An 18525-nucleotide genomic window follows, 5' to 3' on the forward strand; every position below is an offset into this window, starting at 1 on the left:
AAACACACTACTTGAAAATAAACTCGTAGCTTTTCACTTCAGATAAGCTACGAGTTTATAATAACTGGTTAAGTCATGAAACGGATTCCTAAAACAAGTCTAAACTTTTATTTTCTAACAAGAGTGAAAAGAAACAAAGGCAACATTGAAATGAAAATGTTTATACACAAACTCACGACAATGCGTGTCTGCAATAGCAATACCAATAATAATATAATAGAATTATTAGAACTCCAGCGACAAAATGGAGATAAAGGGAGTTAAAGTGAGATTTTGTACAGTTCTGTGGAGAGGAAGAGGGGGTAGAGAGCAGGTAGCTTAAAAGAGACAACAGAATCACTGAAAGGAAATGACAATGAAGACAGCAAAACTCAGAGGAAGTGGAAAAGAGAGAAAGGACTATTCAGTAACCTATCTTAGGAAAGTAGCACCAGAACGTAAATGCCTTTGTTTTTCCGTCACACTTTCAAAATATACTAGTTTATTCACAATGTCGAATCTCCCTGACAAAATGTGAGACTCGGTACAAAAAGAATACAAGTGTCATTGTAGCGACGACACCAGTCTCCTGCTAAACGCCCCTTCTGCCTGTCAAGTGTGTCTGTGTGAATACCTGGACAAGTCCTATTATGCAGCACACGGCATTTGCGTTAAGAACAGTTTGGTACATCTATATTGTAAAGACAGACAGCTTAACCACAGGGCAAATCTCATTTCATCCCTCCCCTAAGAGAACAGAGATCTGCAGCCTGCGCCAGTGCATTGTTCAGGATGAGGGGTGAGAACAGAGGCAAAGGGGAAGAAAAACAGGAAAAAGTGCAGTGGTTAGTATGGTGGGGAGTGTCCACTTGATGGGTTGAAAAAAAAATTAATGCGAGCTTATGTGGGGAAATGAGCCTGAGGCCTGGATTTTTCTGTCTCTGTGGTTCTCTCTTTCACATCATCCGCCCCTCCACAGCTTCAGGAAATCATCACGACATCTGCAAGAGAAGAGCAAGTATATTGGTTTCTGATAACAGACATTTGATAGTAAATAAAATGTGTGCCTGACAGCAGTGTGTACCTGTGTGTGGCTCTGTAGATTTTGTTTTCTTGCATTCAGAAGCCTCTGTGGATTTAGGCTCGCCTTCGGTTTTCTGGCTCTTTCTCTTCCTCTTGGAGTCCTTTGACTTGCTGCCACGACCTGAGCTTCTCTGCTCCTGCAGCTCAATCTGAAACACAAAATGAGTGAAGTCTGATTATGAGGGGGCCAAAAGGGCAGCAAAATAAACATTGCTGAATCAAGATAAACATAAACAGTGCCTTGAGCAGCTTTAACTGTTTCAAAAGATTTGCAGATATATACAATAGTTAATCTCACTCTGGTAGCAATAGGCCTATAGCATTGCTTAAATGGACAGTTCACCCTAAAATGAAAATCCTGTCACTAATTACTCACCCTCATGCCGTTCCAAACCCGTAGACCTTCATTCATCTTCGAAACACAACTTAAGATATTTTTGATGAAATCTGAGAGCTTTCTGATCCTGCATAGACAGCAATGGAACTACCACGTTCAAGGCCCAGATAGTAGCAAGGACATCGTTAAAATAGTCCATGACATCACTGGTTCAACAGTAATTTTATGAGAATACTTTTTGGCAACAAAGAAAACAAAAACAACTTTATTTACCAATTTCTTCTCTTCAGTGTCAGTCTCCACCGTGTTCACAAGAGTACCACGACGCGTGTGTGCATTCCTCTGCTTGTAAACAAGGTGCAGTGAATCTGGGTTGTCAGTGAATCCTTGTTTACAAGCAGAGGAATGCACATGCATCATGGTACTGTCCTGAACACGCATCGAAGACTGACACAGAAGAGAAGAAATTGTTGAATAAAGTGTTTATTTTTGTTTTCTTTGCACACAAAAAGTATTAGTCACGTGGACTATTTTAACGATGTCCTTACTACCTTTCTGGGCCTTGAATGTGGTAGTTCTGTTGCTGTCTATGGAGGGTCAGAAACCCTCGGATTTCGTCAAAAATATCTTAATTTGTGTTTCCGAAGATGAACGAAGGTCTTACGGGTTTGGAATGACCTATGAACAGGAAAATGCAGTCACAACAGGATTCCTTAGCTAAATGCAAATCAACCTTAATTAACCAGCTTAAGGATTTTAACAGCGAGTAAAGTTGTTCTCACAACTATTCTGGCTATGTGAAAAAAAACCTAACACACTAATGGTTACAAATGGTTAAAAATGGTTACAAAGTTAGGACAAGTTCAAGTCAGGAGATGACAATAAAAGTAAAAGAAATAAAGAGAGGAGGGGGGTGACAAAGGAAATGAAGGGAATGGAAAAGGAAAGGAAATCAATAGGACAAGAAAATAAAATAAAAACTAAGGGAAAAGAAAATGGCATGGAAAAAGGAAAGAAATGAAAAATTTAATTGTAAGGAAAAGGTCTGTAAATTTGATTTCAATTAGTGACATTCTGCTTATCTAGCAGTTATGTCCCTGTCCTAAATCACACTCTAAACTCTCACGGCCTTCCTCAGAGTCCACACATACATGACGTAATGCCGTCTCAGTGTGGGCTTGGCAAAAGTGCTCATAGTGGCCACAAAAGGAGAGACACTCTATAGTCTTGTGGGCTTAATGTGCCCACGGCGGCCACTGTAAATCCACAAGACTGTAAATGCATATGAAGTGTGCCATTTGAGGTAGGCCCTATGAAGTATTTAAAAAATGGTCTTCACAGTATACACCCGGTAATCTGAACACCCCTCTCACCCCTCACCTGTATGAGCGTGTGCAGGGCATCATGGGGCGGCTGTGATCCAGCCTGTAGGATCCGGTAAATAGTTTGTGTCTGGTCAAGCGTGACCTCCAGCAGGTCTCCTTCTAGCTGAAGCTCCTCCAGCTGTTCTCTGGTGGATGTGGTCAGCTCGATCACCAGCCCTTTGAGACACGGCACTAGTGACGACAGAGACTCCACCCCTAACGAGACAACAGCCAGTAGGTTACAAATAATGAAAGCGGTTTGATTACTCATTTCAGAGAGGCCTGACTGAAGCAACTAACCTGTAATGTCCTGAGTGCCTGACTTCTTAGCAACTCCATTCTGACAGCCAGACTGGACAGGACGAAGAAAAATACATTTTTGTACAAGATTTTTATATTTGATTGATTTCATAAGTTTCAACTGCATTTCCTCACCTGTGTACCATTAGCAGCCTTCTCTTTGCTCTTTTTTGGCGAGTTCACATCCTCTGTCAAATCAATGACACCATCTTCTGTTTCCTCCGAGTCAGACAACACAATTACAGTATCTCCATTCCATTTGTTTTTCTCCTCTGGCTCTTCCTCTTTTATACTGTTCATTTCCTGCTCCACTTGTTGGAGTCTCTCTAGTGCCCTCTGTACTTCCGGAGTGTCTAGCGCCTGTTTGGCTCGACCCTGCCAGTTAATGGCTCTCTCTGTAAGACACTGTAACGCCTCTCCCTCTGGTAGGCGTACAGGTAACTTCTGAAGCGCCACCAGCAGCGCTAGAATGGTTTCCAACCGTGGCCGCCGGGACCGTTGGCACCGCGGACAGAGGAAACGTGTGTTCCAGTCCCACCAGCAGAGGGGCTTTGTAAGATTTGTGTCGGAGGAGCCCAGCAGTGATGGGAACGGCACACAACCTCCGTGGAACCAGTCTTTGCACAGATGGCACCTGTGAAGCAAGGGGCGGAGCTGGCCACTACACACACACACTGATTGGCTAGAGGTTAGGGAAGGGGCGGAGCCACCATTCTGCAGCAAGGTGCCGTCCGAGTTATGCGACGTGTCTGTCTCCATGGAGTCACTACATTTCCTTTCTGTCTTGATGCCGTTCTGGTCACCGTTTGCTCCTTTTTCTACGCCGGGTTTATTTAAATTCACCTGCTGGAGGCGGAGGAGGGCCTCTTTCTCCAGACGCTCCCCTTCTTTGAATGCCATCACCTGATATTGATGACATAAAAGTCGCATAAATATGCAAAACCTAATCAACTTGCAATGAAATTAAGGAAAATACAGTTCTCTAGGCTGTTCCAAAACTTAGTTAGCGGCCCCAGCTCTCTAAAGCCCGATAGCATACTTCCTGTATCTGTGTTCCACTCTGGTTTCCAATTTGTTTCGATTTGAACATATGAAAAAGATCCATAGATCCATCCGTGCTAATGGTAAATGAGGTGTAATTTTAATGGCTTGTGCTTCATGGAGTGGACCACTAAAAGTGAAGTATCCCTGGGTCTTAACTGTCGTGGAATCTCACAAGTCACTGATTTGGAACGCACTGGGCTCAGAAGATTCAACTTTTCAACAATTTCTTCCATCTTTTCAGCTAAGTAGTTAGGTGTTGCCCCTGTAGGCAGCTCACTAGGTTTTGGAACAGAGTGTGTCATACACTGATTCAGACAAACTGGCAGTTTGCTGTATGACCATTCAAAAAGGATAAATGGAACAATTATGAGTAAACAGCAACTCACGATAGCTCCTGGGTCTCGGAGGTCCTGAGCAGTGAGGCCTAATACATTGACATCAGAATCTGCTTCCGTACCCATTGAGTTCTCCTCCATTTTCTTGCTCTTCTCAACACATGGGCACAACACCTACACAGAGGTCATGTAAATGTAAATAATGATGAAACCTTGAATAACATTTCAGAGTCAAAAGTGTAGATGGTCTCTTCACCTCCAGGAGACTGTGCTGGCTGTTCTTCTTCAGGAACGTTTTGCTGGCCTTCTCTCTCCAGGAGTGAGCGCTAGCCACCTGCAGTTCCAGCTGCTTCAGCTCCTCCATCTTCACCGGCAGGTCCCGCCCAATGGCCACCAAACCCTCCAGATCATCCAGACAGGGATAGTGCTCACCATTCTTCTCAGAAAAAGAAAGAAAAGACAGTCAATCTACACAACCACCCAGAATGGCCAAACCATATTGGCTGATCGATTACTATATTGAACATCAATTCCAGATAATCAGAACTGGCTAAAATTATTCTCACCTGAATTTCCTCCAGATCAGTGACCCAAGCACGAGCTCTGCTCAAGCAGGCCTGCAGGGACAGGATGTTAGGCAGCTGCACTGGTATTAGCTGAGCCTCGTTCACGATGGCCTCCAGCGTCGACAGATGGTGTTTCTGCCTACTCGCAAGAAACAATTTAGAGATGAAAACGGAAGCTGCATTGGTGTGGTGACATATTCCACTTCTTACTTGAACCACCTCACCTGTCCTCCAGACAGATCTGTGCCTTCTCCTCCCAGCGCTCGGCTATAGTCAGTAGCTCTTGCAGTTCAGCCATTGCGGTCTCCACCGATATGCTCTGTGGTACATTACAACCTGACTCCATCAAGTTCCTCAGCACAGATAGAGTTACCTCGCTCCCCTCCGGCCCTAACGTCCGCCTGACCTCTCCCAGCCAGCGACCCTGCTCCTGCAGCCCATTCAGGAGCTCACACGCTGGGGGTATAACAGGCAGCGATGCACCCTCCTCCAGCAGGGCCTGGATCTCTGAAGCTGCAGGTAGAGGAGAATCCTGCCCCCACTTGCCTTTTGTGCTGTCAACCAGAGCCTGAGCACGTGCATCAAACTCCTCTATCTTCTGCAATACCGCCTGGAAAAGAAGCGACAGTGGTTGAACTTTAAAGCAGATGGCCAAATATATTATGCGCTATATCTTTGGACTATTTTCTTACCTGCACTTCCTCCAGCGGTTTTACAACACAGGGCAGGTTCTGCATGGTGTCCACCAGAGTCCTCAGCTCCTGCAGACTCATTCTCCTGCTTTGGCTGTTGCTGAGGAGCTCTGTGCTACTGCTCTCACACTTTTGTATGTCTGCGAGGACAGTGTTGAGGCGCTGGAGCAGCTCATTATTGGGGAACTTCTTGTCAGCTGCCTCTTCTTTCAAAACCTCTAGATCTTTAATGTCTGAAGAGAGAAGAAAACATTCATTTGGGCTTGTCACTGCATTCAGTTTTGCACATCTACAACACCTATTAAAATGTTTACAAATGCAGAGTTTGTGATTTTGTCTCTGTGTGGTTTGTCACATTTACCTATTTTGTTGCCTTCTTCCTGCTCTAGGGCTTCCTTCACTCGGTTTGCCCATGAGTCAAAAGACTCGGCGCAAACTTTCAGCCGATGCAACATGGCCAAGAGTTCATCCAGAGTATAGCGATACCTTCATAGATGAGGAAACAAAAGCACATAAGACACTTCCGGGAACACACATCTGTAGCTAAGAACGTAATGAGTAAGATCCCACAGACAAGCTCTGTGCTGGTTTACCTGAGGTAGAGTTTTTCACTGGGACAAGAGCAGAGGTCCTGGGCATGGTAGAGGCAGACAAGACGCTCTTGGCAGTTCGAACACGCCAGGGCCGAGAGGAAGCAGGTGGTCTTACATTTGTCACATTGTCTTTCATCATCAGGCAGTAACTCAAAGGCTTCCCTTTCTGCTTCCTTTATGCCCTGAGAGATGACACCACAGTACAAAACACAGTCAATCAACTATCAAAAAGCGTCTATCAACCTCTTATTTTATTTGTAGGTAATTGTGATTTTGGCCAAAAAGCAGCAGTTAGGTGTACTAGTGCCTCATGACCTTTGATTCAAAACAGTAAGATGCCTACTTAGCATTTTGGGCAGGCTAATTATAGACGATATGATGACTTTTTTTTTAAATTTCCATCTAAAAAACGAAACAGACAAACAAACAGTACTTTGTCCTTTTTATATGCAAGAAAAGAAACAAGAATATGAAAAACTCGTGACATTAAAAACTAAATACTCCATAAACAAAACTGACAGGGTTTTCAATTTATTAGTTTTAACTGATAAAATTCCAAAAAAAAAAAAAAAAAAAAAAGAAGGATGCTAATGGTTCACAGGTTTGGAAATGCAGTTGTAACTTATGAAACAGGAACTTACTAGGTGGAAGGCACTGATAGTATGATCACTTGTAGACTTGTGTAGCAAAACTCATATACATTGTAATAAACTGACATTATACACATATTTGAAGCCAATCAAATATTGTCAGTCGCCCAATCCCAGATGGTTTTTCCTCATTCTGCAAACATATCATCTCCGCTCACCCTTTCCAGCAGGCTTTTGCGTAGTTTCCTCTCCTCCTGTACAATAATGAACATCTCCCTGTGCGTGGCGGCTGCCAGGTTTAGATCCAGCTTCTCTGGGCAGGCCGCCATCTTGCAGGTGAGTTCCTCATGAGAGAACACGCAGTAGCGCCTCAGCCGCCGGTAATGCTCAATACAAGAGCGCCCTGTGGGCAGCTAGCAGAGAGAGGAAGAGCAAAAGCCTCAGTAACTCACAACAAATGTAGTTCCTCAAAATTCTGTTTATCTGTTTCACACACTGCTTTACATACTACAGATTAAAATGAAGGTGCATTTATGCGTGCACAATGTATTTACCCAGTCTGCAGTGCAGAAGTTCACTGCTTCGGCAAAGTTATATCCCTGATTAAAACCGCTGTGATAAGCTCGTGGAAAAGTGATGACAAACTCCCCAGCACACTGATTGGTCCGAACCACCTGTCAATCAAGAATTATGGCCAACTGAGTTCAGTGTTTTGAAAGTCCATTCACACGACAAAACAATAATGCCACCAACAAAACTATTCACAAAGAAAATGTGCTCACATTTAGAGAAACAATAAAATAACCAAACATCAGAAAAATTTTAACAGCAAGAATACATTATTTTCAGGGCACAGACCATTTATTTTATAAACTGACAGGACATCAAGAAGCCGCCCTAAAAGCCAAATTAACTTAACAAAAAGCTTTTTTTTTTTCAGGCCTCACTTCACATTCTCAAAATAGTAGTGGCTTAATGATGCAACCTGATTACCTTAAGTACGCTAATTATAATATTGAGTAAGTGTGCGTGTTACAAACCGGCACTCCACGAGTCATGAGTATATTAGGGTTCATGATGGTGACAAGCTGGTGGAGCAGGTCTGGCTGGTACTCGAAGAGCTCAGGTGTGAGTTTCTTCATCACCTCCTCTAACTTCTCTGCAGCAGATGATGGCACACCATACCATGTTTTGGGCTCACCCCTAAAACGAGAAACCAAAATAAACATTTTTTTAATGTCACCCAAGATGTATCAGACTGTGCTTACAGTACAAAAGACGTGGTCACTAGTCACAAGCTTTTCTGGCAATTTCTACTACTAAAAAATATCATATGACAAGCTGTTCCAGAAAGCTGCTACATAGCATATTAACAAAGTCTTTATGCATTACCAGTGTAAATAGTTAATGGAGTAACTCCAGTGGTCCTCTATGTGCCAACAGAAAGCGGAGAACACCATGCCCACATACAGCCATGGCACCTTCATGCCAGAGATATCGGCATTAATGTGGCACAATACTGACTGCTCCAACACTGGCATAACGTTTAAATTCCAGCCGCTGCGGGCATATTCCTGCAACAAGAACATGACGGAGATGTTCATTTGCTTTCTTGACCAAAACATGGAAAAAACAAAAAGTAAAAAAAAACTAACCTCTTCCTCATCTGACAAGTGTCTCTTGCCGTTGTTGACAGGAAAACCACTACCAAATTCCTTTGAGTGAATATCTGCCCCATATTCTACAGTTACGTCTTCTTCAATACTACTGACCAATCTCCAAAACTCCTTCTCAACCAGCTCTGTCGGCACCATCTAAAAAAAATAAAAAATTTAAATGTCAATGAAATGATTTGTACATGTACAGTAAGAGTCTGTGGGGTTCAAGATTGATTAAAGGCAAGAAAAACACTCACATGGACAGGCATGTTGAAGTAGTCTGCTTTAAAAGTGTCGGCCATCTCACCGAAGCTCTGTAACGTATACTCTCGAGTGGCCTGCTCAAAGCCAAACGCCTCTGCTGGCTTTTTACACTCCTACACAGACAACACATTTACAGTTGATTGCTACACCAAGAAATAAAAGTCAGGACTTAGAAAGTATTAGTGCGTTTTTATTTCACACATAAAGCAGCAAAAAACTAGCTTAAGACACTTAAAACTCCATAAACAGAAATAAGAGATCAAAAAAAGTCATTTTCCTACTGAAATATCCAGCATAACACAACAGAATAATACAAGAGTTATTCCGGTCTGGTCTCTCACCTCTGCTATGCATTTTGGACAGCGCCAGTTTCCCTTGGGTGGGTCTGTGAGTGGAGGTATCAGGCAGAACGTGTGATAATTATCATCACACCCATCACAGAGCAGTAACTTCTCATCCTCGTCCCCACGTCCGCACATCCGACACACAAACGAGTCCACCTGACAGATTTCAGTTATCGAGTTTAGTAAAATTTTGCATGTGTGCAAGGTATTTTTGAATCTGATTGGAAAAATAGTCAGATACAAGCATCTACATGGTTCACTTATCCTGTTGATCGAATCATGTCAGATCTACACCACCCCTTCCAATCTTATCAAGCTCAATCGGATGGATTGAGGTGTTTACATGGAGGATTTTCAGTCCGACTGAGCCATCAATCCAACTCTTAAGTTCATACATCTCTCTCAAACTTACAAACTGTGGGTTATTGAGGTTGCGTCGGAGTCTCATGGTCATCTTGGTGCAGGGTTCATCACTGGAATCATTAGGATCATCAGTGTGATTTTTGTCGTCATCAACATCCTCCTTGACAATGAGATTTGGGGGTGGTGGAGGAATGTCTGGGTCTGATTTTGTAACCGGTGTCTCTCCAGGTTCATCTTTCACAGATGCACTGGCAGCGCTGTCCCGCACTATTACAGTCTCCGGCAGTTCATCTGGTGAAAATGCATAATGTGACACTTGAAACATTTATCTGTCACATTTATAAAGAACACAATCAAATCAAATCTAAACTGCAAACACAAACCTTTCTTCCGTGTCTTGTCTCGAGGTACAAGACCGAGCCCCATCATTTTAGGTCCAGCCCCATAAATCTGCAGCTTTTTCAGCTCAGGGTTCTTCTCTATGTCTTCTTCTGTAGGCTCCGGCTAATGGGCATAAGTGAAAGACTATAAGTGAACTACAGGAACAGCGATGACGATATATGAGAGACAGGGTTTTCCTTTCCCTGTTTCTACACTAAACACAGCTTCTTCCATGAGGTATCCTGACTGTTTAGGATATCAACTTTTCACTACTTTTCTCACAGTTGTAAAGCATCAGAAAGGTCAGCGTAATAATTTTTTCCCCACACTTTTCTTAAATAGTTTATTCAAATTTCTTTGATGCTCAAACTACATTACAAAACTGATTGAAAACCCCAGATTTAGTAATATAAAGCAAAAATGGTTGAGACGCCACTGCAGACTGTTAAAGCAAGAGCAAACATGCATGAAGTTAGTTTTGTCCTATCAAGAGGGAAAAAGCAATTATTCATTCAAACAATTAATACTGAATGGCAAAGTCTCTCATGAAACGATCCACTGCTAAAAGGGCTGGGAAATAAAACTAGGCCTTTATTTATATTCAATAAATCTACATTTACATATTTACTCTGAAATAACAGTCTTCAATCAGTTAAACATTAAATAGCCTGTGCTATTTAATAAAAACAGTAATAATAATTATAGCTCAGGTTGCATATGCCAAGTATATTTTTAAAATGTGCAATGCAAGAAATAAAAACATTTGAAATCTATATACATTTTCCATGCTGATTTTCCCTAAACAAAACAGCATTAACATAAATGGCTATATTCACCTACATGTAAAAAAAAAAAAATTAAAAAGCCTAAACCAGGGCCTTTTATAAAGAATGGGTGACGATCTCATAAATATCGGAAATATCAAACAGTCCTAACTGCTAAATGCCTCAAATATGCAGTAGCAATAACACATCTAAGCATTATGTCCAGACTGATCATCAATCGCAGTATTTCTATGTTCCATTCCTGAAATCTGTTACTCTGAAAAACAAAGGTTCACTGTGTCATCGTTAAGCAAAAACAACTCATTTCTGACTTGCAGCATGATGAACATTATATGAACCAGCCATTAAGAGAACAGCAGTGACAACAGATTATAGCAATCATAGATTAGTAGTAATATGCAGCCCAGAGTTTGGTCCACCACCAAAGAGGAAATGTGAGCAAGCCAACATTGCTAAAAGTGTGGCAAGACAAGCGAAGTGAAATATGTTAGATGACTGAAGGACACCGAGGAAGACAGGATGAATGCATAAAGAAATAAGCAAAAGCAAGAGGTGAAAGACAAGAAACAAGAGCTTCGACATGAAATTAGACACCCAGTTAAGCGTGAACGACAGCATAAACCAAGCAAGGGTTTTTTTTAAAGCATGAAAGAACATCAGCAAAGAAAGAAAGAAAGTGAGGAATAGGGAGGAAAGTAAAGAACAGTGGGAGTGACAGAGAGAGAGCGAGGCAGTACCGAGGAGATGTGTTGAGAGCCAGTTGTAAGAGGGTGGGGAGTTGGATCCTCTGGACCCTGCATGGGGAGACAACAACCAAAACAAAATGGATTCCAGAAAGAGAGAGAGAGAGAGACAGAAGGAAAAAACAACAACCATGTGTGACAGGACAGAGTCAGGGGGACAGTAGCCTATTACAAATGTGTAATTTTTTTAATGTCTGAAGTACAATTCAAATTTAAGCCAACAGCATAAGTGTTATCAGACAATATTAAAAAAAATAAAAATCACATACTAGTGTGAAACTGTACAACCGTTCAGTTGCAACAGTTTTATTTATTTGTTGTAATTGCACAGATAACATAACTTGCTCCATATTTTTAAAATAACGTTTTATATTCCATATAAGATACCAGTCAAAAGTTTGGAAACACGTATAGGACTTCCATAATAAAAAGTATAGTAAACAAATACAAACTATATTACATTTGACTTACTTTCTCTAGACATTCTCTTAACCAACTTTATCAAGTGCATCCTGGGATGATTTTAAAAGGAGCACCCATGTATGACACTTTTTGGCTACTTTTCATAAACGATCTGGGTCCAACTTGCAACTTATGAAACAAAGAAATAATTATAATTAATGTAGTTACACATTTTAAAGAAATTATGGATGCACAACTTATATTTGCCTACAAAAATGTTTCAAGCATTCAAGCACATGCTTTTATATCTAAGGATCAGCTGAGCGAGTCCAAACTTTTTTTTCTGGTAATGTAAGTATTTTAGTTTTCCTCTTAAAGTTAGAATTAGGATGTAAATCAACAGAATAACTGTTTAAACAAAATATTAAGAGAGAGAGAGAAAAGGGTTTGATTCAAGGCCAAGAAGGGGAGAGGTAACTTGGTGGCAACTTCACTTACTGCAGTTATAAATGACTAAATGTTATTGCTTTAAATATCTATATAATTTAGTGGTAAGGGAACCGCAGAAGGTTCCTTAACTTTGAAAACTATAAAGATTTCTTTGGTTAACTGAAACTAGTTTATTATCACTAATGCTATGAATCCATTGACCAAGCTAATGCAATGGGCAGGCAAATTAAAAAGCCAAACACCCAAAAAATAAATGCTGCATCTTGGAAATGAATGGGATGAGAATTGCATTATGATGTAATGAAAATTTTAGGTTATGGCCAATGGTCTTAAAGAGACAAAGCGTAATGACAACAAATGAAAGGCAGAAAGTGAAAGAAAGAAGACAGAGGGATGAGGGCAAGATGGACACAACGCTTTATTTTACAGCATGGGGAGCAAAGCATGCTGGGAAGTGTCTTGAAAGGTCAGTGCTGCTCCAAAAGCTTTCATACATCTCAGAAAAACAGACAAAGCACGTGTTTGGATGGATCCATAAACCCCTGGTCAGTTATACATACAATTATGGCAAATGTTAAAGTCATCAATAGTCATCACGAAGATTACTAAAAATAAAGGTTATTAGACTTGTTGATTTTGGCACAATTTAGTAAAATCTTTGTTAACAGGGCACATTGTATTGATTTTGACACACATCTGATAAATTGCATTTATCTGTAAATGTTATACATACAGTTATACTGTTTTTAAAATCACTGCACAAGTTTTTCATTTTGATATAATTGTTGTTTTTGAATTTAGAAAAAAAAAATGCTGAGCAAATACTGTGAGACATAATGAGCTAATGATGCCACAATTAAATATTGAAATAACAACAAAAGAGCGGACCATATATTGGTCCAGAAATGTCACTCACCTCAGGCTTAAGGCGATTGGCTCGTCGTCCATAACTGCTCATCTTGGATGGCGGGACTGATTGGCGGAGAGGAATGGAGTGTGGTTTGTATTCCCGGTCTACCTCTTCACTGTCATACAGCCTGGGTTTACATGGCTAGATATGCAGAACGCACACGTCAGCTTCATATTTGTAAAAGACATTTACTTGCTCCACAGAACATTACTGTGCACATGTAAGCACATTCAAGTAAACTAAGACATGCACATTCCTTTCTTGTGATCCTCTTCTGTAGTTGTGGACAGTAATTTAATCAATCAAATCATTAATACTCATTTATGTCCTTAACAATAGTACACAATAAATCGACAAATTACCAAATGTGGGTCATGACTTCTCTTTTAATGGTTGTGAAAAGTCAAGCTATTGAAAAGAACAAGTTTTGAAACTGCCTATATCTAATATCACACAGAATTTCCTTGGTTTGGGTATGCGCTGATGTAAACGAATGTGCAGTTATAGTAGCTGTCCCAAATAAGGTGTTTACCCAAAATACAGATTAATACGGGAATGTGATTCAGGTTTAACTATAGACCTGATGCTCACATAATCAAAATATGACCTAATTGTGATAATTGGGATTTCAAATACTGGAATATTTGTATGTGTGTAAGCACATGGTCAAACAAATGGTCAAACAAAGTACCGGTAAACTGGCACCAGACTGGAACATCTCAAATGGATAGACGATCCTCTCATAGTGCGACCTTAGGAGAGAGCCAATGTTTTTGCCTGGAGGATATCCCAGTTTCTGCGCCACGCGTGCCCAGCGTCTCTCCTTACACACCGCCTCGAAACCCCCTTCATCTGTCACGATCTACCACACAGGACATACAACGTGAATTACTGACTCTTTCCAGTTTACACTATTCTATAGATCTATGATTTCCTTAGGATGAGTTTACTTTAAAATCTACCAAAAAGTTCTGTTGACCATCTCTTATCTTTTTTTCCTAATCAGTGAAATGAAATCAAACAACTGGCTGCTGTTTTCACCTTGGCCAAGCTGAACAGATCTAGAATACGTCGTTCTATATTGGGGATCTTCAGAGAGGATCCCTGGATCTCCCAGAACTTGGCAATTCTGTCCAGATAATTTAGCTTCACTCGTGTCTCAGCCTGAGAAAAAAACAAAAAACAAAACAGATGTGTTAGTGCTTAGTCAACACAAGAATATGTGGGTCACGCTTCATGGAGTAAACAACTCGGGTGATGAGTTCAACAGGATGCAGCTCTGACCTCGAGCTCATTGAGCCTCTGAATACGTGGCGTGAACCGGAAATTGTCCACCTCTACAGCAAATGGTGGCTGCCAGTCCTGTAATGGAAAGCAAAAGGCTGTTTGAATAGAAAAATTTAAATATTTTCATAGTAGTCTAACATTAAGGGATATTTTTTACCCAGAAATGAAATATCCATAGAATAAAAAAATTATATATTTTGAAGAATGTTGCTAACCCAACAGTTTTGTTGAGCACTGAATACTGAGATGCCTTTCAGAATATCATATTTTATGTTCTACAAAAGATATAAAGTCACACAGGTTTAGAATGAAAAAGATGATTACGGGCGGTGGGCGAATCTTGCATATTCCAGACTTTTCTGCTATTGGACGGATTTTGGCGATATATCCCAGAGGATCAGCAAACTCTTCCCAGGACGGTTCAAACACTGGGCATTCTGGCGGCGGAACAAACTCCTCCCCTCCATCCATCGCTCTGAAAGCAAACAATTCAAGTGCAAAATAAATAATTTCACTTAAATCAAACAATATAACTACTAAGTCAAAAAGTGAATGCAATTACATTGGCCTTCTCTCATACAACACAAGCAGATTAAAAATCAATCACATAAATCATTCTTTCTGAATGTAGCACTTCATGCAAGAGCGTTTTTTATTAAGAACGTCCACTGTTTTTATTTACTGTGATAGTTCATGTTTTAAACATTAACATGATCAAATGACACTATGGGCCTCGGTATCTATTCATCCCTATATTTAAAAGTTCAGAGTTCACCCTAACGGACACCAGCGCTTGATCCATATGTGACCTGCACAAAAGCATACGTGTCAAAATAACTAATTATTAAAGTACATAGATCTAACAGAAGGGCATTGATGATGCCTGAAATTAAACTAATCAGGAAGTTTAGAGCACAAAGGAAAAAGACCTTCCTCAGGGACTTTGACGGGAGGAATTGGAGAACAGAAACTTGTTCTCTAGAAGCACGTCTGGAAATGCACCGTTACTTTTCTAACAAAACATCATACCCTCCCTAACTTCAGAAATCCCCTACTTTTGACTTTGTCTACCTCTCAGTCTCAAACCAGACAAAATGGGGGAGGGAGCGAAACATTGTTCATTTAGGCCTTGTCTGGAAAACATAAATAGCTTTTGCATGTATCCACAACCATTGGTTTAATCAAATGTGCACCTTATAAGGCACTTTACTGTTTTATATGACACAGGCCGTTCATTTACAACAATTAAACCTACTCTAGTGGTTTATATGCTGGTAGCTTCCATGTTGTGAAAACAACAAAAAACGGATCACGTGACAAAAAGAGTTCACACTTCATTTCCCAAGCTAATATCGATGCCATTAATTTATCGTTTTATTAATCATTATAGATGAATATGCGCATACAACCTGTCTCGTTCAAATGTTGTTATTTTCTGAAGTTTGGCTATTCAATTTGATGCACTTCTGACAATGTCGTGACAGACAAGTTATAAATAAAATATTGCTGACAGCGGCTGTCTCTCAAATCCTAGTAAGCTGCCTAAGTTACCTAAACAAACACACATTCAAAGGGGGGCATATGACAGTCAAAACTGCTTTCTAAGGTACATATCTCACCAGGGTTTGAGAGACAGCCATAATCCCAAATTTCCTGTAGCTTTAGCCTGCTAACCGGCCTCAGCTCGCGTGAGATTCGAGAACAGCTTTAAAATTCATAGATAATAGTAAATAAACCATTAAAATGTGCGGAACTGGCACTTTTAAGACTTACTGGGGAAATTATGTTCACTGGGGAATTGCTAAGAAAGCAGTTTTATAGAAGTAGCTGGTTAGCTATGCGGCTAATGATCAAAACAAAGCCTCACCATCCGTTTGTCAGAAGACTCACGCCAAATACAACAAACGATTGATTTGATGTCAAAAGTATTAACGAATCTCAAAATATCCGACAATGTGAAGACGTAAACAGGATATAAATCCAGTAAGAGGGTCAAACATTAGGACTCGACTCCAAATAATGGCTGAGTTGTGGAAACACACAAGGGGAGATGATGGTGTGGTTCGGGTCGCAGGTAAGTTATATGATGTGTGGCATTTAATATAGCAGGTAAAGCAGAAACACAATCAGTGCTGTGAATATGAGCACCAGTCTTACATTTTTGTACTCGGTCTGAGTTCTTCTTATTCTTCGGTGTCGCCTCGGGATGATTAGTGCGCCGTTGTGTTATTATTTGGTGATCACGGGGTCTATTGTTCGGTGGAGGGTCAGTCTCTGGGTGGCAGTGGCTCCGCGGCCTCCTCGATCAGCCCATCCCAGCACATACACACTCACACATATACAGTCTCGGTCGGTTAGAGGGATGATGATCGCGGAGATCCTCTTCTCAACTGACTCCTGAAAGCCCCGTGTAAGTTGACTTTTTATTTATAATAACCGTTTCTCGCGCGCTCAGAAAATACGCGTTGTTTCCAATGTTTTCTTTCCTCGTCACCTATCCACCGTTCATCCTGTCTGAACTACACGCCATCTTGGTTTCATCACGACCTAAGCACAACTCTCTCAAGATCCATTGATCTCAGTTGGGAAAACACACACTTGACTGGATGCGAGCACGGTCTCATCCCTCCACGCGTCTCGTTACATATAAACTAGTCCCTGGATTCGTCCGATTTAACTCAGAATGAGGTCAATTATCGTACTTGATTTAACAGAAAATGGGTATTGATTTCACGCGTGTGTTATAAACGGACTATATATCGTGTTATGTCGAAGTGTGAGTAGTTGTATGTTGCACAAGTGATGCAGGTAGGCGAGCGGACGTGACGCGGAGTGATATTTCACCTCGAAGTAGTTCCAGTGAGTAAAATTTGCGCAGAAGAGGTCAAGCGATGTATGCGAAAAATAAAATGGGTAGCGACTACTAGTGGCAAAACATCAAAACAACTCATACATTTGAAGGAATGGTAATTTCTGACATCATTTACTAGGTTCAGTTTTGAGGGTTGGGTTGGGTTGGGTTGAATTTTCTTGATCTCAGCACATAATCAGATTATAGCTAATTAATTCTGGAAATACATGCTATTACACAAACTAGATCAAAGTACATTTGAACAAAGACTGTGAATCATTGCTTCATTTTTAAATGATTCATATAAAATGCATATTTTATATAATTTTTTTTAATATTTAATTTTAATCTGCTGCTTTTCCTGTATTATCCATAATATGCATTATTTAATATACAGTATACTGTAAACACGTTCTTTTAGTGTTTTAATATGTAAATTCCTTTAATAATATCAATGAATATATGAGGCTGGATCAGATTGAATTAAATCTGGAATTTCACTCCTTTTTTCTGTAAATTAGGCAGCGTGTAATTTCTATTCATTTAATTGATCGTCATTTTCGACTCCCAAGAGACTACCTACCACCACATTGTGTAATATAGCCATATGTAAATATAATAACAATGTATTTTATTATATCAAATATTAAAATTATGATTATATATTAATATGACATAATTTATATTATATTTTATTATTTTCAGCTCATTCCTGGTACTGGCCATCTTCAAGAATCAGCTAAAAACACATTTCTTCCATCTTTATTTGACCCTCTAACTCTAGCACTCTCTATTCTAATTCTATTCTTTAAATACAAAAAACAAAAAAAAACTAGATTTTCTAATCGTGTTTGTATTCTATCTATGTTAAGCTAACTGAGACTTGTTATAGCGCTTGCATATCATTGTTCTTTTGTTGATTTTCATTGAAGTCACTTTGGATAAAAGCGTCTGCTAAATGACTAAATGTAAATGTATTTCAATTATTTTCAATATAAATAATAATTAGGCTAGATAGATAGATAGATAGATAGATAGATAGATAGATAGATAGATAGATAGATAGATAGATAGATAGATAGATAGATAGAGTATTTGCCCATTTCCAAGTAAAAAATAAATAAATAAATACCTAATCAACATTATAATTGGACGCATCCAAAAATAATTTAAATAACATTTCATGAAAAAAGATACAATGAAA

The 18525-nt window shown here is 40.0% G+C and overlaps 1 protein-coding gene across 5 annotated transcripts; it reads right to left on the reverse strand.

The window, feature by feature from the left end:
- Positions 1–81: 81 nt before the first annotated feature.
- Positions 82–17328, reverse strand: LOC306848873 (lysine-specific demethylase 5C-like). 5 transcript variants are annotated; one of them, XM_079383646.1, is made up of 28 exons: positions 16628–17328; positions 14795–14945; positions 14468–14545; positions 14225–14347; positions 13875–14045; positions 13190–13324; positions 11416–11472; positions 9896–10016; positions 9562–9803; positions 9147–9305; positions 8799–8918; positions 8539–8697; positions 8276–8457; positions 7924–8086; positions 7438–7557; positions 7102–7296; positions 6294–6475; positions 6062–6186; positions 5701–5933; positions 5233–5618; positions 5009–5147; positions 4699–4878; positions 4494–4616; positions 3199–3966; positions 3064–3115; positions 2780–2979; positions 1064–1211; positions 82–980 (listed from the first exon to the last, which is right to left on the reverse strand). In XM_079383646.1, the coding sequence occupies exons 2-28, from the start codon at positions 14939–14941 to the stop codon at positions 961–963; spliced, it is 4728 nt and encodes a 1575-aa protein (XP_079239772.1). In that variant the 5' UTR covers positions 14942–14945; positions 16628–17328; the 3' UTR covers positions 82–960. The 5 variants fall into 5 exon arrangements, with proteins under 5 accessions (XP_079239772.1, XP_079239773.1, XP_079239769.1 ...); XM_079383647.1 differs by lacking the exon at positions 11416–11472 and having other exon boundaries at positions 16628–17074; XM_079383643.1 differs by having other exon boundaries at positions 8276–8697; positions 16628–17074.
- Between the last annotated feature and the right edge of the window lie 1197 nt (positions 17329–18525).

The sequence above is a fragment of the Barbus barbus genome (assembly GCF_936440315.1).
Source record: "Barbus barbus genome assembly, chromosome: 29".
Classification (NCBI taxonomy): domain Eukaryota; kingdom Metazoa; phylum Chordata; class Actinopteri; order Cypriniformes; family Cyprinidae; genus Barbus; species Barbus barbus.